We start from the raw sequence: 25,191 nt of genomic DNA on the forward strand, positions 1-25,191 counted from the left end.
TCCAAGCTTTAACCTGGTTAGAGGCTTTGGTCCATCCATTCCGATAAAGGATGAGAACAACCTGAGAGAAAATCCAGGAGCGACACATTAAGAGAATCAAGACTTGACTAATAATCCGCAACTCCAAAATCAAATTAGAGTTTAGCTCAGAGATTTATTAAAGTATCTGATGCATATGCCTATTATGCAACGTACACAAGTGCATTCACTCTCACACACTCTGCTACTGTACACTTCCTTCATCAGAGGTCACTCGAAACATACGCAAGGTGAGTCAACCACTTTGCAGTGGGGCATGAATCTCCAGTTGTTTTCACGAGTGAGGAGCCAGGGGAAGAATTTGGATGCGGCATCAGGGGAACAGAGAACACACACTCGGTCACACGCAGGTAATAATTCATTTTCCATGCACCCACAAATGCTTCACTGACAGTCATAAGTCAAAATGCTGTTACATAAGCACTGGTGCATGAAAAGTGAGAAGAGGTATCAGTATATTTGTGAGGGCCACTGGTTCACTACTGTGCAATAATACCACTTATTCTAACAGTGAATTTGACCTTTAACAAGGGAAAATGAACCTAATATCCCAATTTTATATTCAAAGTCAACCCCTGCCTATTATAAGAACGAATGGCAAAAAATTCTAATCTTTGCCGGCGCGTGACGAGCGAGGAAATTAATTTTCGACCCACAATTCCTACTGTGCACCAAAGACAATGTACTCATAATTAGGCATAATTAGAACCTGGTGTCGTGTGGTGATCACCAACACGTTCTGCTCAGCTTATCTTCTCTTTGCTTCCTTTACCTCAAGAAAGAAAGCAGTGTCATCCTCGGCTGGTGCTGCATGAATAGGAAGAAAAGACAGTGAGACAGACGGCGGGTGGACGGTGGGACATCGGAGCACAAAGGAGGAAGTGCAGATAAAAGAAGAGGGAAGAATGGCACAAAGTGGCTAAATGGGATAAAATACAGGGAGGACGGTGATGAAACGAGGGGAGGGCGGGGCAAGGCTAAGAGCGGGGCAGCAGTAGGCTGTGTTCACCGGGAGAAGCAGAGATAAATAAAGTCACTGACAGAACCAAGGGTGCGTGTTCCTGCCTGCGTAAGCATGCGTTTGTTTGAGTCCTGGATCGAGTCCTGGATCGAGTCCCGAGAGCCGACACTTGAGCGCTGCCAAAGTTTGGCCGGTTCTACCGCCATGACGGGGTCAACGCAGGAGCACACGCACAATAAAACACAGGATCAGTCACCGAGAAAGAGTCGGAGACGGAAGAACGGACAGAGTGAGAGAGATGAGAGAGCGATGGTGCGGGGATTATATATCAGAGTGACGGTATTTAGGGAAGAGGTGAGCACAGAAGAGAATAGAGATAGATAGTGGATAGCAGAGAGAGAGAGGGAGGGCGAGAGAGAGAGAGAGAGAGAGAGGGAGGGCGAGAGAGAGCTAGAGTAGAGAGAGAGAGAGAGAGGGGAGAGGGAGGATCACCAGGCTCCGCGAGCAGGATCAGCAACAGAAAGAGACGGAGAGAGAGAGCAGCAAAGAGTCGGAGCAGAGCACCACTGAGGACTAAAGGACTATCACAGGCGAGACAGGAATGCCAAGAACAAGGGGCGACAAAGACGGACGGACGCCGAGCGAAGGGGAAAACGGGACGAGGTAAGTGGCTCGGGCGACGAACAACAGTTGTAGAGAGAAAACTGTCTGAGACAGAAAGCGTGAAAATGTTGCCTTGTTGCCAAACTGCTTTATTTGGACTCTCTGAGGAACAGCTCCAGTCTAAGCGTCGGTGGCAGCTGATTTAAGGTTTAAGACACCGACCGGGATTTTGAATGGACGAGATGCCAAGCGTATGTGAGCAAGCGCCACATCAGCCAAGTAGACTAACGAACTAAAGCCAGAGGTTGTCAAACGTCAGACTCTTATTTTAAAAATCGTCCCTGCGCTGGGAGGAGTGCTTAATGAACAGCAACTGTGTTCAAAGATCCAAGTGTGCTGTGCTGTATTTAAGTGTGTGTGTGTCAGGTGAGTAATCCCAACCATCTGTCAGAGCGGGATTGGATGCATGTGAACACATACAGTATCTGTTTGAATACAGGACATGCGATGTACAGTACAGTATGTGGTTTCCTATAGATGCTACAGGACCCTGCATTTATATAAACTTCAAGAAAGATTTACACATGAATTGCTCTGTTGTGTGTGTGAGTGTATGTGTGTGTGAGAGATTGTAGCAGCGTGTGGCTCAATTGCTATTAAAAGCCAGTGAACCAACGGTCAGGACGGCTAGTGCAGCTTTAATATGGGATTATATTGCAATAGCCCTTCTCCTATACGCTAATGCTGCCCCTGTGCGTTTGTGTGTTTGTGTGTGTGTGTGCACGAGGACAAACAAACTGACAGTGTGGGGATGTGTGTGCACTTGCAGTTTATTTCATTTCATCAATCAGTTTGAGAGCACAATTAGAAAATGGCAGCTTTGTGTAGTCGTGTGTGTTTGCTTGATTCGCTGGTGCACAACACATCAAGTCAAAAAAAAAAAACGAGCAGCAAAATAATCTTTTTGCCTTTTTGTTGATTGTTGCATTTCTGTGTCTCTCCAGTTGTGCTTGGAAAATCACTAGGCCACAGCTGCATTTAAGCAAATTAAAAATAATTGTTTAATTGGTGAACAGCAAGAAAGGGAACAGTCAACAAAGCCTATTTGGTACATCAGTGATTAAACATGTCATTATTAGTTATTGGTTGTTGGGGGTGGACAGTATCAGGCTGTTGCATGGTGCATTTTATTGTTTTCATCCTTGCAGCCAACACAGGAAGGGACTTGTTCAGCGGTAATTAAAGGAGGTTTATTCAATATTCTCATTAACACTTTCACCATAAATCTCTGAGGGGCCTTAGTTTTAATCAACTCAGTTTTAACAAAAACTGAGATTTATTAGGCTAACACTGTTTATGTTGCTTTCATGTACACAGAGATAAAAGTGAACATAGTGGACACATCTGCAGTACAAAAATAGATCATTCGAAGCAGCAGGATCCAAACTGAAGCGAAACCCGGTCAAGAGTTTATGACGTTACATTGCATTGACTTTTATTACATTGATTTTCTCCAGAGACTGGCAGTTGATGGAGAGAAGGAGAAGTAAAGGTCAAAGGTGACTGACAGGAAGGCGAGACTCGGAGCCACGAGCGACGTGCGTGTCTGTCACCGGCGCGTTAGCCGCTCCGCTGTCCATGCAGGCGGGGAGCAAGCGATGAAAAAGAGATGAGTTTCACAGAAAGTGGAATGGACGAGAAAGTCAGGAGGGCGGGAAGACGGATGAGGGAGAGGGAGAGGGGGCAGCCGGAGCACCGGGATTGAGAGATGAGAGGAGGAGAGATTGACTGTGGGTTAATGATGAGAGATTGGAGGGGATGCGCGGACGGGATAAGTGATATGGCAGATAAGAAAAAGATGAGATGATAGAGGAGCCGGGAGTAATCGGAGGAAAGGGAACGGTGGGATGGAGGGACAAAGAGGCAGAGGGAGAGAGTTCAGCAGCAGCAACAATGCGAAAATACAAATCACATCTATTAGCCGGGCTGCTGAGGTGCATGTGGGGCTTTTAACTCAGGAGCCACTTTCCACTTTATCATGTTTATCCCTAATTATCAAATATTGTTGGCGCATATCTCATAAATATTCAGTTTTACATTTGTTTCTCGCTCTGCTGCTCAACCACCACACAGTCCTCCAGCCAACAAAGCGGCGGAATTAGGACGGCAGATGGATTTGTCAGCGACGCCTTCTTCGTCCATGCATCACACATCTCCTTGTTACTCACATTCTACCTGACAGGACGTAAACAGCCTTATACCATAAAACTAAACAAGCATAACTGCTCTTCCTCTCAGGCGCCATGAATGGACCTGAGTAAAACTGAGCTTCATTTATCATCCTATAATGAAGGGGAGAAGGGATGGAGACAAAGTCAGTACTGTAGGTGGGATGCTCTCATTTCTACCATTGGGGGGGTTTAATTATGTACAAAATAAATGAATTCAAGTGTGAAGGGGTAAATGAACATGAAAGTCAATTTGTATTTGGAATTTGTCCTCTAAATGGCCACGGAAGGGAATCCTTCCAAAGATAATCATGAAAGAATGAGTCAGAGTCTATAGTAAATGTGCATGTGCAAAAACTGAAACTGATTGTATTTATGCTAAATTCCAAAAAATCATCATCACAATCTGACGGGAGCTTAGAGAACAAGCAGACAAGCCCAGGCTTACAGTTCCTCCTTATAATAAAGAACAAGTAATCTGTGACCAAATACATTTTCTAGTCTGCAAACACACGCACGCTCACAAACCAGAGGACGTGGTCTCAGATTCAATGGTCTCCAGTCTAAACCAGGAGGATGCTGTGACCTGACACACACCCAAAGCCGGGCCCTAGAACCCTGATCCCGGTGTTCAGACCTGAGTAACGCCTCGCAGGCAAAACGAGGAGGCTGAACCCGATTGGAACGTACAGTAAAAGCATTGTGAACACTTCAGTCACGCACTGTCTGCCCCCAACGGCGCCTCGGTGAGAACCTGTGGCCGTGATGAACACTGGGCGAACGCAGCTGCTCGGCCCCGGTGACGCTCCGTTTGGAGCGCTTGATAGAAGCGCTGCTCAAAAGACAGTCGAACCCAATTAGAAACGCACGACAAAAGGGTGTGCGGGAGAAGTTCAGCGGCTTCAGCGTTGTTTTGATGATCATTACCCACTGCTTCTGCTGTGTGGAGCGCAGGGATGCAATTCACGCCATGACACGGGAAAAATGAAACCAGGGACCAATTACACGAGTGAAAGAGAGATAAACAGCGCGTTCATGTCAAAGTCAGTGTCTGAAATGCACCGTGCAAATAACAGCAGTATTCAAGGATCTTTAGGGTCCAGCTCATAACTGTACTTACCTAAGGATTACCACGGTCACCTGGGTCAGTGAACGCACCGCGCCTTGTCTCGGTTGAGAGTGAGTGAGTGAGAGCTGAACGTGCAGAGCAGTAAAGCGAGTCAGTCACACACACACACACACACACGGGAGCCGTCAATCGGCGCCTGACAAACAAGGCTCACCTTGAAACGACAAGGGCCCGGTTCCGCCGGGGCGTTCGGCGCCGCCGCAGAGGCCCGGACACGCACTCATTCTCGTTCACCGCACTCGGTCGGGACGCGGCCCCGCGCGTCGGACCCAAAGCCGTCAGCTGGTAAATGGAGGCGATTGCATTCATAAGCAGCTTTGGTCGTGAGGCCTTCTGCAGCAGGGAGAGGCTGCGCTGGTGCACGTGCGTGGCCACAGATGCAGCGGGTATTGATTAGGGACAAGCTGCGCGCGTGGCGTTCTGCAGATTCCTCTCACTCACCTTCAAAGTCTGCCTCTTAACGCATCTCCTCCGTTCTGGCTTCCCTCTATTCTTTAACAAACTCCATCAGACACTTTTGGAGAACTCAGCTTAGGAAAATGGGCCCTTGCATCTCTTCCTCAACACACACACACACACACTCTCAGCGTTACTTTCATCTTGTCCGTGATTGTTCTCCTTCAGCTGCTCTCTACCCTTTATCCCCCCTCCTCCCCCTCCTCGCTGTCCAAGCCCTCCGTCCCCTCCCCTTCGCCCCCGAGCAACGCCGTTCCCTCCCCCTTCTCCTCCTCGTTCATTTTGCACAGCCAGAAGTGTGATGTGGGCAGAGACTGAGATTAAATATAGAGACAGGGGGGGGAGAGGGAGACGCACTGTAAATCAAAGACAGCGGGACAGAGACGGAAAAGGAGGCGTTGGGTGGAAAAGTGCAACAACAACAAACGCGGGTAATGATGAAAGACGGCGAGAGGGAGGAGAGGCGGGGACGGCGGGCGGCTAAATGGCAGCGAGATTCACAGGCGCCTGAGGTTCCAGGATATGGTGTCACTGTCCGGGCTGACAGCTCGCAGGTCAGGGGTGACGCGTGAAACTGCACAAACACGCACACACACAAACAGAGGGCGACAGCCGGGAAAGAAAGTGAGACCAAGTTTGCAACAGGAGCTCTAGGTGTCCGATGTGGCTACTGGTGGAAAGACAAATGCCTGGAAGTGGAAGTGGAATCGGCTTGAAATGGCTCAGGCCCAATCCCATCGAATAGGAGCCGGCGCGCACACTCCAACACACCTCAGTATGCGCCATCCTCACACAAACACCGCTGACGTGCTCATTCACACCTTCCCTCTCTCTGGAAGAATCTCATCATCTGCAATTTCTTTCTGCATCCTTTTCTGTCCATATCTCATCGCGCGGCTTGATTTGCAGACTAATTTAAAACACAGGCACCACAAGAGGAAGAAGAGGTAGTAATGACTGAGCAGCTGATTCAGGTCTCAGTGTCACACGCTTGAATCTATGCGGGTCAATTATTTATCCAAACACAAAGGCATCGGTTAAAGGTGAAGCTGCTTCACATACAGTAACAGTAGGTAGAAAACCTTAATGGACCAAATCCTGTGCTATAAGCACTAAACAGACAGTCCAGTGTGACAGTAGGAGAACTGTCTTTATGCCTCACCTTGCTCTGTGAGCCATGGACAGGCTCAGCATCATGAACCGCATTCTTCCACATTTTAAACTTTAATGATCTCGAACACTGAAAGCTGAGATCCCGAAGAGCCCGAGCAGATTAATTATGTGCCGTCACGGAAAACAGCATAAAAGGGCAGCGTGTGACACCGAGGCTTCAAAAGGAGTCGGGCCGGGTCGCACGGCACCAGCGCTCACTGGCGACAACAACTTTTATCAGCCGCGAGGCTCGGCGGGCGCGGGCGGAACTTCTGGAAATCCTCCGCCGAAATGTTAAGTCTTCGCTTCAAGTAGAAACGGACGCGTGTCCTTTATTTTCAACAGTTTTACAACGTTCCGCTCTTGACCACATACACTAAGCATCTGTGCTGTGAAGCTGCACCAGCTGGCCTGAGATTTGGTGTGTGTGTGTGTGTGTGTGTGTGTGTGTGTGTGTGTGTGTGTGTGTGTGTGTGTGTGTGTGTGTGTGTGTGTGTGTGTGTGTGTGTGTGTGTGTGTGTGCGCGTGTGCGCGTGTGCGTGTGCCCCAGCTGCTTTGACATCACACACACTGTAATGAAAAGACAACACTGAGGATAAGCGAAAAATATTGATGAGCACATAAACAAGTCGACGCACAGATGCCGCGGACGAGCCTAATTTCATGCACAAATAATCTTTTGTGACTGGACCTTTTGTCAACTGTCTAAACAGACATCTGTTGGAAAGTCAATATTAGGCAGCGAGCAGCTTCCTGGCTTCCACTGAGGGATCGCAGTAGTGCAGCAGTCTGCTTTAAATATAGAGAAATACAAATCAATTTCCTGGAATGCCTGAACTGCAGTGTGTCTAAATGCACCAGTGCTCGAGTTGTTTGTGCCACAACGAACCAACGCAGATTATACTCAGACCTGACAAATATGGTTCCAGACACTTTTAAATAAATACTGAGTCAACGTATGCTTCTTTTATATCTCTTTGATGTATCCAGCCGACATCTGCAGACACGGGGTAACCTTTTTCTCAACCCTCTCTCCAAACTATCCAAACACATAAGGTCGGATCATTGAAATATGCATAAAGACGTGTGAAACCTGCCCTCCTCCGTCTCTCCGACTACCTGCCTGCCGGTGTAATGAGAGCTTCATGGAGTTGTATTGATCTGATCAGTGTGTGTGCATTTCGCCGGGGCCCGAGCTCCACTAATGTCTGCATCTTCTTTTTAATGAAAGCCGTTTATTCGCTCTTTCCTCCCTCTCACTCATCGCCTCTCTTTTTCCCTCTCTCCCGCCAGAGCAAACCGACAATGGCCAGAGATTCCGTCCCGCTCATCATGTGCAGGCCACCGCTCCGAAGCGCGGAGCAATGTGCAATCGGAAGAGGCCAAACTAGTTAGGAGGCCGTTAATGGAAGTACACTGAGTTAGAGCCTTATTGGATATTGAATTCCTGCCTCCAGCGTGCACATACGAACTCTCTCACACGGCCTCATAAACACAACTCATCGGGGTGAAATTAAAAACAGGCTGGAAACATTTGCACCCTCCGCTGTGGAAGGACCTGCCGACACCCGCTGATGTCACAGCTTGCCTCCGTTGCGTTCAGCTCCTCCGGGGGCTGAACCAACCTGCGGGGGAGTATGGGCAGGAGGCTGGCCGACCCGACCAACCCGGTGCCCACGCTGGGGGTTCCGCTGGCGGGGGGGCGATGGGGCCCACTGTGCAGCGTCGGGGTGCAGACGTCTCCTGGACTGCGATCGCTCCCCTCCCTCAAACGCCTCAGCAGCCAACCGCGCAGCGCGCAGCGCCCCCTCGCCATGGCAACGGACACAGCGGCGACGGCCGAGACGGCGGGTGTCACCGAAGGCGACGCCAACCACGTGCCGTTGTCTAAGGAGACGTCGCAGAACGAGATCAACAGCCTGACGCAGGACGACGTGGGGTCACAGGGGTCAGGCAGCGGCGTCTACTGCCAGATCAAAGCCAGCCGGCCGAGAGAGGCGGGGGGGAAGAGGCCCGCTCGCTACACCAACGGCAGCGTGGTGGCCTCCGATATGGTGGGAGGGGTCTGCAGCGAGGCCACGGAGGCCACGGAGCCATTCCAAGAGCGGAGGAGAGTCCAGTCGCTGCGCGGGGAGAGCCACCGCTCCGTGCTGAAGACGGGAAGCGCGTGCACGCCCGCGCACGTGACCCCGCCCCGGCCCTGCCGCGCGGCCGCCGCCTCCCCGTCCCGCCTCTGCGCCGCGTGCGGCAGGAGGCGCTCGCAGGTCACGCAGTGCACCGGCGCGTGTCGCAGGAGGGCCGTCAACGAGGTCACAGCCAGCCAGACGCTGCCGAACCCCCGCAAGGCCTCCGCGGCCCCCGACCACGCGAGAAAGGACCCGGGGCCGGAGCCCCGGGCCAGACACGCCGCGGCGCACGCCCCCGCGAGGCCGCCGCAGCTGTCGCACACTATACCAAAATCACACAACTCGCACTGCGACCAAATATCCCAGAGCAGAGCGAAAAAGACGCGGCCGCTGTCGGCAGAGTTCACACATTACAAGGACTCGGCCACGCAGACGACGGACACGCTGCCCAGCGGCGACGCGGACAGGACGACAGGCGGCGCATCACAACCAGAGCACCCCAACGACTGGAACCCAGACGCGTCTGTCCGCGTCAGCTCCAGACTGTCCATCCCACTCGACTCCAAACCCGTCCCTAAACCACCTCTCTCACCCAGGAGCTCTCCCAAATCCACACGCTCCACACCCAACACGCCCGTAGCGCAACTCAAACAAGCCCGCGACACCACAGACGCCCCCAAACAAGCGCTCCCGGAGAATCCCAAACACACACCACTGGACGACCACACTCCTTTGCCTTGTAAAACCCATATGAAAGCACAATGCAACGGGGCCCCGGGGGGGCTGTCGGGGGGGTTGTCGGGGGGGCGCGGCGGGAAGCCGCCGTGCGGGCTGGAGAGGCAGCTGCAGAGCGTGGAGGAGAACCTGCTGTCCAACCAGGAGAAGATCAAGGTGCTCCTCAACGTCATCCAGGACCTGGAGAAGAGCAAGGCCCTCAGCGAAGGGTGAGAGAGGGGGGAGGAGACGGGGAAGTGGTGGGCGAGACCGTGTAACAAGAGGAGCAAAGAGAGGATTAGGTTTGAAATAAGATAAAAGCGGGGGGTTATATATCCAGACAGAAAGTGGAAAGACAGACGAGGGGAAAAAAAAGACACGTAGAGGGTTTCGCAGCGAGAGCGTTTAGGGAGGAGTGTCACAGAGTGAGCGAGAGTGCACAAGGTTGAGAGGAGAGCGCTCTGTGAGATATTAGAGTCTATGGCATAGATTTTAAATGTCAGAGCTGCGTGTGGGCGACTCTTTGTCCCCTGTGTGTGTGTGTGTGTGTGTGTGTGTGTTTCAGTCGTGATGATATATACAGTAGTCAATATTAGCACGTTTCTATACGTCCTCTTAGTCTCAAACACACCTACGTTGCTACAGTCACACTTTCGCTCCTCTCTTCTTTATCTCTCCGGCTAATTCAGTTACTCCTAATTCCTTATCTTCTGCCCCATATTCATTGTTCCTCCAATCTTCTCGCGCTTCGATTCAATCAGCCTTCCTCCTGGTTCCTTAACCCGCTTCAAGCTACTCGTCCCCATCTCCGCCCGCGCCCTCGCACCTCGCTTTCATCCCTTCTTAATTAATAGCCTTTCCTCTATCCTCTTCTGTCTGTCGTCACGAGTTGGTGGAAATCCTCGTCTGCAATAAACAACGGTGCATCTGTGCTCTGCCTTAACGCTCTCTCCCTCGTCCTTCTTTTATGCCTGGATAACGCGTCCGTCACTCTCACCGGCTGTCATGTGTTGGCTGTCACTCAGTTTTGTTTTCTCGTCCTTCTGTGACTCTACTTCCTTCTTCACCTCCGCAACCGTTCCCCTTTTTAACTATTTCACCTTGACCTTTAAATGTCACTTGTTCTTTTCCCGTGGAGCACTTCCTTGGTGAATTTCATGTCTTTTTTCACTCGTGTCAGTCACTTTTTGCGTCCTACAAATATCCCATTTCCTTCCTTCATATGAAGTCTCTCTACATGTTCTACTTCTCCCTCCTTCTTTCAGATCAAGGCTAACAGATGTCGTTAGCTCCTGCCTAATCCCCATCAGATTACCTTTGAGAAACGTAATTAACGCTTAAGCTGCACAATAAGGCTGCTGGAGTCGGTGCATGCGTCCCCTGCCCTGTGTCTGCGCTTGTATACAATTACTTATTAATACTTTACACAGTACAACGGTTACGGCTCATGTCACGTACGGTCCTGAAACGAAGACGACAAAGCAGTCAGAGGCGGAGGGGGGAGAAAGGGGGAGACAGCGAGAGGGAAACTGAAATAAGAAAATAAGAGAACAAGTAATAGTGGCTGCGTGAATCTGACGCTGAGCTCTAAGTGGGCCGCTGTGATGGAAAGGTTGCCGCTGCGCTCAGCCCCTCGTCGCCTCCTCCCTCCTGAAGCGAAGGCGCGTCCTCTCAGGCTGCAGTTGTCTTTGATAACGACTGCTGGTGGAGAAGAACTGATGCCAGTCCCAGGGCCTCCCCCCCATGTAATTAAAACGCCCGTTATCATCGTGCATCAAGCGCGCACTTCGATGATGGGGGCCAGAACGTCTTTTAATTACAGGAGTAGGTCGGGGTGTTTTCCCACGTTCCTCCTGCAGCCGTTCTGTAACTCTCACCCGTTTCCTAGCGTTCTGCCCTGCCCGTAACGCCAGGCAGGCACGTTCTCACCCAGCAGGGTGCCGTCAGCGCCTCCACGCACAGCGTCGTCCGACTGAACTCTACGTGTGTTGTTTCCACAGTCGCAGCTCATACAGGACCGGCCAGGACATCAACAACTGCCCCACCTGCCAAAGGACGGCCTGCATCATCTACAGGTAAGACTCGGCTACTGCACTAACTCGCTGTTTCCTGGAGTGTTAGTAACTCAGCTCTGCAACCGCTTTGTAACGCTGTTGTTCTGTCTCAGCTTCGCCTTGGTTTTATCACTTATTCAGCAGATCTTTCTTGTGTGTTTTATTCCACTTCACTGTACTGCATCATCCTATTGCTGCTCTCGCTCACTGTTAGCTGTTCTACTGATACAATGTGTCTGTATTATTTTTTAATTTTAAAAACAGAGCAATTCACTACAGCGTCACTACAGCTTGTGTTCTGCAATCTGTATCGTACAAACACGGCAATATTCTCTCTAGGAAACATATTACATATGATGCATCTTTCTTGTTCCACTTCTCCCTTGCGTCTGTGACCTAAATGAATAACTGCAACACTCTCAGACCCTCTGCAATTTACAGAGCTGCTCCGAATCAGATCCCTCCTACCGGAGTTTAATCCCCCTCCACCTTCCACCCATCACCTTTTTATTATGCAAATCTTTCCTCCCCACATCTGCTCAATTACACTTTCTGTCCTCTCAAACTCTCAGTTGAATTGGTTTCCACTGTAGATCTGTGCCTCGATCCACACATCAGTTGTCAGCTGTAACATTAACTCCTAAAAATCAATCAATCATACTACGATCAACCTACGATCATATATTATGATCGTAGGTTGAAAATACTACGTTTAGAGTCTTTAACCTTCCTTACTTTTACAGCATATATTGTAAGTTCCACTCCAGCCATCACCTTTGACTCGCTTAATTTTTTTTACAATTATTATTTATTGCAGCTGGACTTTGTAAAAGTTTAGGTTAGTTTCACCATCTGCTCTAAAGCAAAGAAAATTGTGAAGATTCAGGGTAATTCAATGCATGAAGGCCAGAGGCTGCAATGCTTAATGTGCATGACCTTCAAGCTCTCAGGCAGCATTTCTTATGAAACCTTCACGGTGCCCTGATGAATCCAACCACATAGGGTTAGTAGTGTTACTTAGCATGAGAGCGAGCGGAGCTCCCTGGGCCAGTAAAAATGGAAACATGAAATATACCAGCATGAGATGTTGAAGACTATTATCAGCAAAAGCATCTGCGATCGTACAGAGATGCATCAACTCCACAGCATGAGGGACTTATACATCACATAAAAAGGTGCCATCAATGCAGAGGCATAATTCGATACTTTAGACAGACGCGTGCCATCCAGGCTACATCTGTTCCCCATAAGTCAAAGCAATGCCAGGCTTCACTTTGTGTGTGTTTAAAAGGTACAACACAGGAGACTTTCATCGGAAAATGTATCTAAAACACAAATTGCACCTAAACGAACTAAAAACAAACTGAAATTTTGAATTTCAATTTTAAAAATTCTAAATGCTAAATGAGAAAATGACTGTTTAGAGAACATGAGCTACTAATATTCCTGTATTCCTCAAATGGCCTGAGGACTACCTACATCTCTGTCTGCGGCTTTTATCATCTCTCTTCTCTCGAGTTTCATTCCTGTTACACAAATATTAGATGCAAATACAATCATGTCTACACATATTCAAATCAACCCAACAAAAAGAACCTCAGCTTTTGTTCGCGCAAACCGGTGCACGCATTTCATATGCATCCTCTTGCACGCAGAGCCACACAAAAAGAAATGAATACATTTCACGCTGAGGTGAGGAATGTTAATGACTGGGCTACATTGGCTGAATCTGCCTAATAATCATATTTCTGCTCATATAACAATGTAATTGTGTTGAAAAAAAAGACACATGGCTGTCGTTGATTGGGCAGTAGGGTTCTTATCAAAGCTTCAGAGAGACGAGCAGGGGACGAATGATGCGTGGGACTAAAACATCCGTACTAATGATTTGTGCCTAAAAAAAAAAATGTTTAGATGTAGGCTGGCTGCCTCAAGATGTTGTGATATTGTTTGTCCTAATTAATCTGTTTGACGAGACGAATAGAGGAACTTCAGACAACCCCTTAGTTTTCTCTTCCACAGCATGAACTTAGAAATTCAACATGAAGCTTGACCCTGTCCACTACATGAACTTAACTATTATTCTAACCAAAACCACTGAAGCGACATTGACACACGCACTTACACTTGCAGTGATGTAATCTCATGAATAATAGTGAGAGAAAGGCTTAAATAGAGGATTGAGAGAGGAGTTGGCTGAAACCCAGTGGTGTGTGCGTGCGTGCGTGCGTGCGTGCGTGCGTGCGTGCGTGCGTGCGTGCGTGCGTGCGTGCGTGCGTGCGTGCGTGCAAAGGGGAGCCCTGACAAAGAAAGGTCCTTCGCTCTGAAACAAGATGGGCGGTAAATTGAGTGTGGGACAGGTGCACCACTTTATCATTTCATACATATGTTGTGTGTGTGGTCGTAGTACAGTGCATCTCCTTCATCATTAATTTATGACAGCCATCTTCTTCCTCGACGCTCAACAAAGCTTTTAGCTCCCCTTCTGCTCAGTCACTGCCTCACGCGCCCCTTCTAAAGGAGACGGGACCTCTGCTCCTCTCTCCTCGTCTCTCTGACGACGCTTATCCTCGCCTTTACTTCGCTGTCGTTTTTGTTTCCTGCCGTTATGATGCTGTGACCCCTGTGCGCCGCCTTATTAAGGTTTGTCGTGCTTTCAATTATCCACCTTGCCACGTCTCAGATGAGTCACCATCTTTCCTCATTCCTTCCACGGGCGCCCCTGCACTCTTCATTCCCTTTTCCCCTAACTCAGCTATGGGCTTGTTATGGCAGATGCACACATTAGCTGTCAGGGGAGAACATATGTGTTTGCATAGCATGCTTGCGCACGAGTCGGAGTGTGTGCGGGGGATGTTGGGATGCAGGACGAGGGGAGGATGGTGTTGTCTCTGCTCTTGCTGCCTCATCATGTGGCTCATTAACTCCAGATGCCCGGCCCCGTGCAGCCCCACCTCCACAATCACGCTCAACACACACACGGCCTCGACCGTGCAAAAGCACGCTCAACAAAAGGAGGGAGAAACTCCAAGTGTATCGCGCTATGACCTGCAGCAACGGATACTTCAGAGGGACGGTGAAGAAGAGAGCACAAGAGAAGAAGAAAGCTAAAAGGGTCTACTTTGAACACATCTGGACAGCAAAAAAAGAAAAAGTTCTGTTCCCCTCAGCTCCTCCATTTTTGCAAATGCTCTTCTCCTCTCCTTTCCTGGTCTCTTTGTCATTCTCCTCCCACTCCTCTCATCTCACAAGTCTGTGATCTATCAGTGCATGAAGTGCAATAGAACAGTACAGACGTGAAATGAGTGCTGAGTTGAGGGGGAGCCTGTTCTGAAAGTGAATAAGAATGCAACAGGATTTCACATTAGCATGTGTAACTGAATTAGTGTAGCTACAGCCTCGCTTTAAGGTGCTGTATCGTACTGTACTGTGCATGTTGTAATGCCTCAGAGTCACAACCCCTCTGTCCCTCGCCACTATCTCTTTTACAGCGTCGAGCACGATTTCCGACAGCAGGAGGGTCGCTTCCAGGAGATCCTCGAGGCTCTGGAGGGGGAGTATGATGTGCCTGCGCCCGCGCTGACGAAGCCCACGCCAGCGCCTTCCTCCTGCAGCCGCCCCAGCACCAAGGCCCGGGTCAAGAAACTCCGCAAGAAGTGCTTCTGGTGGCTGTAACCGCTGGAGAACCCGAGCAGCCTTACGGGTGTGGAGTGGTTTCTGTGGGACCAAACGCCTCTCATCACGGTCTGTGAGTGTTTAGTGTGACGGTAAAATCGACAGCGCCTGTAAGTGGCACGATTTCCACTCCAACTCCCTGATGAAATGAACCAAGGACCAGGTAGAGCTGGTTGAAGAGCAACGGAAAAGACCAAAGGAGCTGTGATCTGTGGCAGAACGTAAGGATGTTATATGTGATTTGTAACTCACTTGTGACTGAAAGTGAAGATACTGCTATCCCATAATACTCAGTAAGAAATGAAGCATCAGCGTGTTGGATGACAGACGGGCAAACTGTTTGGCGCTTGGCAGCGTAGCTCCGTAAACAGATGCAGGAATGGATTGATGCCAAGGTTGATTCACGTCTACAGCTGAGAGTGAATCTCAACCGTTTTGGCTAAATTACAGCAATAAGCAGCGAAACTGGAATGAGTCTGAAACACCCAAGGAATTTCACAGCTAATTGTGTCTTTGGAGGCCTCCAAAACCAACGTCTGAATGTAGCAGAAACGAAGGCGTACGAGCAGAAAAGAAGCTCACTGGAAGCGAGAGGACAGGACGCCGCGCTTTGGAGAGCACGGCTGAAATTGTATTAAGGATACAATAAGAGACATTGTGATAGGCAGCTGACCGGCGGCTGACAGGCTGCGTCCCACCATTAAAATTCTGTCAACTTTGACTGACAGAGTGATTGATTCTCTTCTTTATTACCATCCAAAATGGAAATGTTACGATCAATCTTGTTTCAAGGATTGCTGTTTTTTCACTCGTGTGCAAACGCTTGCAGCCAATAACGCACATAATGTAAAGTCAGAGAAACCATAAGTTCACACACACACACACACACACAGTCCAACACACACTCAGTAGATTAGCAAACAAGGGTATACCAGTTGTTAGCTTACTGTTCAAGATTGGCCTGTAGAGATGTTGTTGTATAAATGTATCAATATTTGCAAATGGGGCAGCAATGAAATCTATATGAATCCCACTAAAACTGTTAGCTGTCAGCCGTTAATGTCTGGAGAGTTTGGCATTGTGTAATTTAGCATCACTGCTCTCCAGCTACCAGCCACCATGTAAGTTAGCCCAGGGGTGGCAGCGTGCATTTTCATATTAAGTGCATACAGTACAAGTCAGTCGTTTTGCTCCCCCTCAGCATGCTCACATTCAAAATTCCATAGATAATTATTCCCAAATATGTAAACAAAGAAAATGTACTGCAGGTTTACATCTAATGAAAATGTACAATGATTGTATGTAAATATCTTTGATCAAGGCACAGACTGATAAAAATTTGGATCAAATAATAACTAGAACACAACTGAGTAATAAGCCATATGTCGTCTGATTCATGTCTGGTATCTTGAACTGACAAATCTGTAATTCGAAAATTCTAATTTGCATGGTTCTATTCTTGCTGCAAACACACGCACACACTGACAAGAGTTTCCACGGCGTTTAGTTCACCACAGTTCAGGGCATAACCACTAACCTCACACAGACCTGCAGCACTTCAGCTGCTTCTGGATGACAAGTTGCTACCAATTAGAGCCCTGGATGACACCACAGCGACTAATTAACCGAACTATGTCCAAAGCAACTTGTCCCTGCATTTTTATAACTGTTTCATGGCGGTGTGAGCTCCCACAACCCCCCATTCCCGATCTTCCTCTTGTATGTACAATAAAAGCGTGTATTTTAATCAAAATGTCGACATACTTTGTGTCTCAGTATAAAAATGCACAGCAGATAAATATGAATGCAGAGCTACTTTTTACACAACCAACAATAAATGACAAAGGAAGCAAAAAGATACGTCTTTTAGCTATAGATCAAAAGGAGAGAGCAGAAAAAGAAAAAAACTTTGTGTAATAACTCACGATAAGAACATGTTCTCGGCCCATTGTGATGACGGTCTGGTTGATGATCCTGAGCAGAGACACTGCAATGTCCTGAATATGCTGAAATGTTTCCCCCTGTGCAAAACAACAACAACAAACAGACAGGAGTTTAAAAAAAGCTGAATGACAGAGGAGGATGAAGAGGACAAAGGACTCAGATCTCCTGTAAACACACACACACACACACACACACACACACACACACACACACACACACACACACACACACACACACACACACACACACACACACACACACACAGTGTTCCATGTTGGAGAATAGTTGGTAGATGAAACAATATGAATTACAAAAAGTGGTGACTTTCCAGGAAATCAGACTCACCAGAGCTCATCCTTTACGACGTGGACATTTCGACCACTAAGGGCTTCTGACACGTGAACGTGCCTTTTCTCTGCGCACACTTGCTTTTCTATCCCTGCGCTTTTCATCACTTTGAAGCCATTTTCTGTCATGTCCTGAATTCACCCAGAGGGATCAAAGAGGACGAGATGTATTTAAAAGTCTGCCTGTTTCTCCAGTCTGTTTTTCTTCAGTAAACTGCCCCAAATCAAATCTGTATTTCCTACTAAGTATCGATTCGTTTAAGAAATCTGTAGACAACTAAAGATGGATGTTATACATATACTGTTCAAATACATTTGGAATATAAAACTCTTCATACGTATCAATGTTACATATATAATAGAATTTAGAAAGTTGATGCATACATTTTTTTATCTCAATGGTTCAAGAACTTGTCACCATTTCGTTATTAAAAAATCAAAGTTGTTGTTTTAAAGATACAGTATCTCAGTTAAATAGAGTCTTCATGTCCAGCTGCATGTGGACCATTTTCCCTTTTACTTAGTGAATATGGGCCTGAATCATAACACGCGTGTAAAAATAGGACAAGGACCTCTCTCTAGAGCAGCCATGCATAAAACCCATGGATAACTGGGCGGGCACCTTTGTGAAGGTTGGATCACACAAAAGTGTGCGCTCACACAAACACTCAATGTACAGTAACAGTGGAATCAGTCAATGGAAGATGATTCAGGCTGTGAGCAGTAAGTTACTGGAGCATCTGCTACATCAAAATAAAAGTTGGCTTTACCGCTGCAGGATGTGTGTGTGTGTACACTTGCATCGAAGTGAGAACCAAAAAATCGTTTTTTCCTACCCAAGTGAGGACATTTTGACAAAGTGAGGACATTTTGACAAAGTGAGGACATTTTCGCCGTTCCTCACTTCTTTGAAGGCCTGTTTGAGGGTTAAGATGTGATTTTAGGGCTGAAGTTAGAATTGAGTTTTGGGTCAGATTAGTGAAGGTTACACGTCTGCCTTTAGTTGTGATGGTTAGGAGTAGGGTAAGGGAAGGGAAGGCATTATGTCAATGGAGGTCCTCACTTCAACGTAAGTACAAGGATGTGTGTGTGTGTGTGTGTGTGTGTGTGTGTGTGTGTGTGTGTGTGTGTGTGTGTGTGTGTGCGTCTGACCCACATATGCACACATTTGTTCAATGTACAGTGTGATAGCGTAGTAAAATGAAGATCCAGAAATAACTTAAGTAGGTAAAAAGGACTAAAGTTCATCTCTCTCTCTCCCTCCCTCTAGTTGTCTTAGTGCATCTGCTGGTTAAGGGCAGATGATGGGAATCAAGCAGGGCTGCACCACCTTAGGTGCACTGACTCACGGGCCACGTGTGTTTTGCTCTTTTCTTAGACTACCCTCAGCTTACACACACACACACACACACACACACACACACACACACACACACACACACACACACACACACACACACACACACACACACACACACACACACACACACACACACACACACACACACACACACACACACACACACACAACTCTAAATAAGCCTCTGCCTTTCTGGCTCACTGTAGGTGTTCGGTCTCCTGGAAAGTGTTTCTCAGACAGCCGTCGCAGGGAGAAGAGCGATAAGACACAATGCTCCTACTCACTCCTGCATTGCAGTCGATACTCTGTTCATTTATTCCAAACTGTAGCCTGGCTGGTTTATCATCTCTGCAGGCATCAGGATATAAAAAAAAAAAAAACTGAAAACCTGGTTCGGGGATAGGGGGAAAAATGGGAAAGCTCTGGTGAGCCATGTCTGTCTGTCTTCCTCTGTTACTGTTCCTCCTTTATCACACACGCACACAACTTACTTATAACTTCAACACAAACTCCCCAACGGACACCAACAAATTTCTATTGTGTCTCCTCTTCCATCTAACGCAGAGACATCTGTGCTGTAACAAATTATTTAGGCACCATCCTCAGAGGCAAACACAGATGGAGGAAAACAAAGGAAGAGGAGGTGGAGGGTGTCGCTCATCACCTGCGTCTCTCCTCTCGTTCCTATCTCTTCTCCTGTGTTTGACTCAAATCACTGATGTTTCATTTCCACAATGAACTAAATTTTTCATTACGTTTTTTTTTTTTTTTTTATTTAGCATCTTCTTCACAGTTTCCCAGATAACGCATCTATGTTTCATTCACAAACAACAAAACTGTGCAGAATATAGCAGCAGAACTGCTGTAGTTGTAGTTTACAGTATACTAACACAAACAGGTTAGACTTTTATGTTCTTTAATATACATACATATATAGTTTAGATGCAACCAATTAAATCAGAACCTGTTGAGTGTTATTAGGCAAAATTCTTTTAATTTGCAGACCTACATGAAGACTAAATGGTCTGTGTTTAGTGACACTTATTCAGTCTTTCTAAACCAAAAGTATTCATATTCAGAATTTCTGTGACGTCCCTTTTCCCCTTTGTGATGTCTAATGTCAACCGACGCAAATTTACCTCATCTTCCACACCCGGCGCCGTTCATTATTTCTCCCACTGTCTCTCTACTCCTGGCTCGCGCTTCGTTAGCGCTCTCCAGATAAATAAAGCGGAAAGAAAGAGCCGTACCTTCACTTCAAAGCCCCAGCGCGCCGTCAGCAGCACTGGGCTGCAATTAAAGGCCCTTTGGCGAGACGCCGCTGATGCGTTGGGGGCTGGATCACCTTTACACTGTGTGCCGTTTCTGCTGATGGCTTTGCTCCGTCCCCACCAGCCAGTGTTGACTAACCACACCTGTTGCTCTTTGTCTATATGCTGACGGAGTCTAGACGGGCACTGAACTAGCATCGCAATGAGTCACGTCCAGTGCGGTTCAATTGTCCACTTAGCGCCTGATTTTCTCGCCCCGCTAACGTTTGATTACAACTCAGGGAAACGCAGGTAGTTGTTATATGAAACACACATAGACACACACAAGCAATTCAGTCACAGCCACTGTTGGAAAACACAATAGACTGAAAACGCTGTCTACATACTAACCAGCAGTTCACGGAAAGCCTCCAAATGAAGGAAGGTGTAAAGTAACACAAACAAGGCGACACGGCGCCCTGAGGTACAGGCTGGGGGCCATGGGAGATAAACAACCGACTCGCTGTGTTAATATCTGCATAGTCTGCTTCTAGCATGTTGTTAACGTGCACAATTTACGTCGAACATCAACATGACTGCAAAGGACCTGCGCGTCTCACCATGCTGCCTCTGCTGAGGACTTCCAGGATGTTGTTGAGCAGCTCCAGGCTGTTCTTCCTGTCGTCGTAAGGTCCGTCAGCCATAGTGGCCAGCGCTCCACTCAGCTCCCGCAGCATCATGGGTAACAGCACGTCGCGGCACTCTGAAAGAGTAAAAAGCACGCGCGGTCAGGTACAACAAGGTCTTGAGGGGTAACTTTTAGCTAGTAAATTATCATAGCGGTGTTTTTCTGTGGTTTTTATATTTGTGGTTCCTTTCTCTTTGTGAACCCTTCACAGCAGAAACCTTAGTCCTTTCCCATGTGCTGGTGCAGCACCTGTGGAGACGCTGCTGCACCGGGGGGGAGTCAGACTCAACCCGGACCCCCCGCCCACGCGACGGACGCCTATCAATCAAGTGCTGATTTACAGTTGCGCGCCTGTCTGCTGCTCCGTCAACCACACAGTCAACACATCCATCAGCGCAGCCCCACGTCCTGCGCTCACTTAATTCGTGGGCTTCTGTGACCGCGCCACTAATGGATCTTGGGACACGCTCCAAAAAAACATGTGGAAGATGCGTCGAGGAGAAAAACATTAGCGTTAGCAGATAACATGTCTTCTCATTGTGATTGGGCCACAGTATAGTTGTTGACTCTTCTTCTCCTCTCCTAAAACATGTGACTCGGAACTATTTACCAGTTGCGCCGTGTGTAAACAGTAATAGAAACGTTATTGCCCTGATCTTTCCACTCTTGTTTAACTTGACCTGTCCCTCCATTATCTTCGTCGCTCTCCCTCCTTCTGCCTCATCCCTCTCTTCTACCCGCAGGTGGAAAGGGCCCATTAAAAGCTCATTTGGGCTGATGCTCATTACTTACATTATTAAGTGCACTGAGCCCCGCGCGCCCGCTGAGCGGGCCGTCATCGCAACGCCCGCGCCATCGCGCAAACGGACTGATGGGCAGGGGTGGAGGAGCGGGGATGCGTAAGTGGCTCCATGACTCAAAACCGAGCGTGGAGGAGGAGACGGAGGATTTAACAAGAAAGGGAAGGCACTGGGAAAAATCGGATGACAAACAAAGTAGCTTGTGTTGGATGAGCAGAATCAAAGTCTCCAGTCTCCATCCTCTACGTTCCAGATGCTGACAGCTGCATGTGAGTAGACACCACTGCCAAACCTGGTTAATCCATCAAAGCAGGAACTCATCATCCTTGTCCTTTCGGATACAGTAGAGAGAACAATGGCTTGTTCCATATCAGCTGTGTTGGGGAAGCAAGTGGAGAATGAATGACCGTTGCCTCGTGATGTGACCCCGGAGCAACGCTGCTTTATTTCTATTGATCTGACAAATAAAAGCAGCTCGTCTTCCTGTGTACAACACACGTCTCTGGGCCGAGAGTGGAGCAGAGACAGGGCGGCCTGATGAGTGAGACGTTAGAGGGCTGTTTTGTTTCCACTGTGTCAGGAGTCCGGCGTAATAAAAATATAACCATGACAGCAAGTTTCGGGGGTTTGGGATTGTGGTCCCTCTCTAAACGGACGTTCAGCACCAGTCAGTCAGGTACAGGAGCGGGTCCACTCACACATTCGATTCTGTTTTATGACCTGCTGCAATTTCATAGTCCACAGCTGCAGGTTGTGGCGGCGCTTCCTACAGGACCTGCTGACACTGTGGGAGCGTGCATATTTGAACAGTGATGGAAAAATAACCCATTTCATGCTTTGTGAAGACTCGCCACATAACGTATGGTCTCCTGATCGCGTTGTGTTTGTAAAGGGGGAAAAATGTTCCTTAGTCAGCCGCTTTTTCTCTTATAATTCATAAAACCTTCAGAAACAATGAGCATCCTGACATCCTCAGCTTCCTCCGGCGCTCCGAGCTCCGCCGGGCTGCTTACGGCCCGCGTTGATTCCATTTCCAGTGCCCTTCCCTTCTAATCACACCTGGAAACTCCTGAATGGGAGCAGAAATGATGGAGCAGTGTGTGCACGGCCTCCGTAATGGTTCTCTCCAGACCCTGTGGCTCCTGGTCAGTTACTAATGTGAGGTCTGCAGCGTTGCGCCACAACAATATTAACATCCGCTGCTTGGGCCTGAACAGTAGCTGCTTTCAGACATTTCTTTATGAAGTATAAATCTTGTAGGAGCACCAGCAACGAAGCAGCTAGTTCGTTCCTTCAAAGGGCCGTTCAAGTCAGACCTGTGTGTTTTTATCAGCAGAGGGTCCTTGGAACCAACCAGCGGTGACGACTCCTCAGAGGGTCCACGATCCATTCCTGGAGCTTATGAGCTTCCTCACATCTCTAAAGAGGTGTTTCGTGTCGCTCTTGTTACTTGCTGACGAAATCAGATTAACGTCTTAGCCAAGATGCCTAGTTTGTTGTCTTGATGCAAATGCACCATCCTGTGGGATTATATGCGCTCCTGCTTCTCCTCTCTGCAGCTGCCTTTCGCGTCCTATCCCACTGTCTTCATCCGCGCTCTCTATTTGTACTTCTGTTTTGATTTATTCGCCAACATGCTCCACGCCTTCCCTCACGGCCCCCTATTCTCCCTGTCGCCGCTTTCCCTGCAGCATCACTCCAACCTCTTCTCTCCAGCAAATGTGTGCGAAAAAACATTGTTTCACCCCGACTCCCCAAACGTAGCTTTTAATGAGCTACCTGTGAGCCCACAGCTCGCGTCCACAGTCCCGCGGCCTGCAACAGCGAGTGCTCCAGCTCCGCGCTAGCTCGAGTCCAGCCTCCATCCAGGATTGGCAGGCTAACCCCAATTATGGCCCGCATCTCATAATCTCAAATAATTCTGCAGAGCTCCGTACGCTGGAGCACGTGAGAAACTCCTTTGTAACAGACCGGCCTGAGAACAGACGCTGACGTTATATATATATATATATTCAATCCAAATGTCTATTTATCCACATAATCTCATCTTGTGATTATTACCCGATGCACATCTGTGGGTCACAGTGCGAGTGCTGCTCTCTTTGCGTATAATGTGGCGCTCCGGCGCTATTTGATGTGCGCGCGCCGGAACACCTTTGTGTCAGTGTGAGAGTGCGGCGATGTGTTCGGGGTACCAAGCGTGCGGCAGCGGGCGGGCGCCAGCGCTGGCAGGCCACTGCACGGAGCGCCGCCGACAGCTCGGCAGCCAGCTCATCCTCCTCGCTTCCAGCGTTTTGGGTTTTTTTTTTATTCGACAGCCAAACACAATCAACTGTAGCACACGATAATGAGATGCAATCTCCACCGCGTCTACGCGTCCCCCTCTTTCTCTCCACCCTCCATCATTTCCAGGAGGCAGAAATCATGAAAATGAGGAAGTTTGGAGGACCGACGACAGGTGATTCTTTAAAGCGGAGCGGGGTCTGGGCCCGAGCCAAGTGCCTTTCTGCTTTGTGATGACTGAACGTCTCTCTCCGCAGGTTCTCCATCTTTACTGGACACTGTGGGTGTCTGCGCTCGTCCACTCTCCCTAGATTTTACATTCATCTCCTTCCCCCAATTCAGCCCTGCTCCGTTTTAAATGTAAAGATCTGCATTCGCTCCGTTTGCTCGCAGCTACCGCTCTCTGCGCCTCGCTCGTTTTCAAAGCGCTGGTTAAAAAAGAAATGTACTGGACATGTATGATTTGTAAAAGTAAGAAAGTTGTCTTACAATACTTTACTGGAATCGTGTTTTTTTAATAAAAATGTATAAAAGCGTCTCGCTGCGTATGAATAAGTGCTCTCCTGAAAGCACGGCCTCGTAACTTACAGATGATGGAGCGCGCCGGCGGACGATGATTGGTGGTTTTTGCGAGGATGCTGATAAATACCTGGCGCGGAACAAATTCTGTCAGCAGAACCGCACGCATTTGAATGCACACACGCCATTACACAGTCGTACTGCAGGCGGGAAGCGCCGTCCAAACAAAGCATTAACAATCTAGATTTACACTACGTGCTGATATCTGCTCATCGGTCTTGCGGGAGCGACGCGTTAATCCTGTCGGACCGTAAAAACAAACACTTCCTGTAGAAGTAGATGCCACAGCTACAGTTCAGATCATCCTTTTTCTCCTTTGTCACCTGTCTGAGTCAGCGGCTGCAAGTCACCCGCTAATTGCTCATCGTTGCCTTCTGCCTCCGCCCTGTATTCAATGTGATTATTAAATTGACTGACCAATTACGTGGCTGCTGGAGCATTAGTTGTTACAGTGTTTTAATGAATTTAACCAAGGCAGATCAATGGTAGATAATTGCCTTGTGGCAGAGCGTCCCACACCTTGACTGATGGGAGGACTTCTCCCTGTTGCCTTCAATCTATCATGAAGCTGCTGCTTGTGGGTAAACCCTTTATCTGCTCTACAGTAGGGGTTGAAATTCATTTTGTGTTTGTTGCAGTTGAGTAAAGGGGAAAATGTCTATGCACAATGTGTCAAACATCACCTCCTAGCTAGTCGGCTGTTGCAATAATGTGTCATAATATCAATGCTCTGCACTGTTGTCACGGCTGCTGTATAATGGCCCGGGCCTCCCAGCGGGGATCATTAAGATTTAAACAATGCT

At 48.2% G+C, this 25,191-nt stretch overlaps 2 protein-coding genes across 2 annotated transcripts in view; one reads left to right on the forward strand and one right to left on the reverse strand.

The window, feature by feature from the left end:
* LOC114863910 (dedicator of cytokinesis protein 2-like) overlaps window positions 1-25,191 on the reverse strand; it is a 60,041-nt gene that overhangs the window by 16,130 nt on the left and 18,720 nt on the right. Inside the window, exons 25-26 of the mRNA XM_029164435.3 lie at window positions 20,659-20,801; window positions 17,063-17,158 (exon numbers count right to left, since the gene is read on the reverse strand). Of these exons, the coding sequence (XP_029020268.1) occupies window positions 17,063-17,158; window positions 20,659-20,801 (239 nt within the window). The remainder of the gene's footprint in view (window positions 1-17,062; window positions 17,159-20,658; window positions 20,802-25,191) is intronic.
* On the forward strand, window positions 1,163-16,412 carry LOC114863911 (serine/arginine repetitive matrix protein 1). Its single transcript, XM_029164436.3, has 4 exons — window positions 1,163-1,663; window positions 7,862-9,638; window positions 11,409-11,483; window positions 14,954-16,412. The coding sequence occupies exons 2-4, from the start codon at window positions 8,206-8,208 to the stop codon at window positions 15,135-15,137; spliced, it is 1,692 nt and encodes a 563-aa protein (XP_029020269.1). The 5' UTR covers window positions 1,163-1,663; window positions 7,862-8,205; the 3' UTR covers window positions 15,138-16,412.

Source organism: Betta splendens, chromosome 10 (assembly GCF_900634795.4).
Source record: "Betta splendens chromosome 10, fBetSpl5.4, whole genome shotgun sequence".
NCBI lineage: Eukaryota > Metazoa > Chordata > Actinopteri > Anabantiformes > Osphronemidae > Betta > Betta splendens.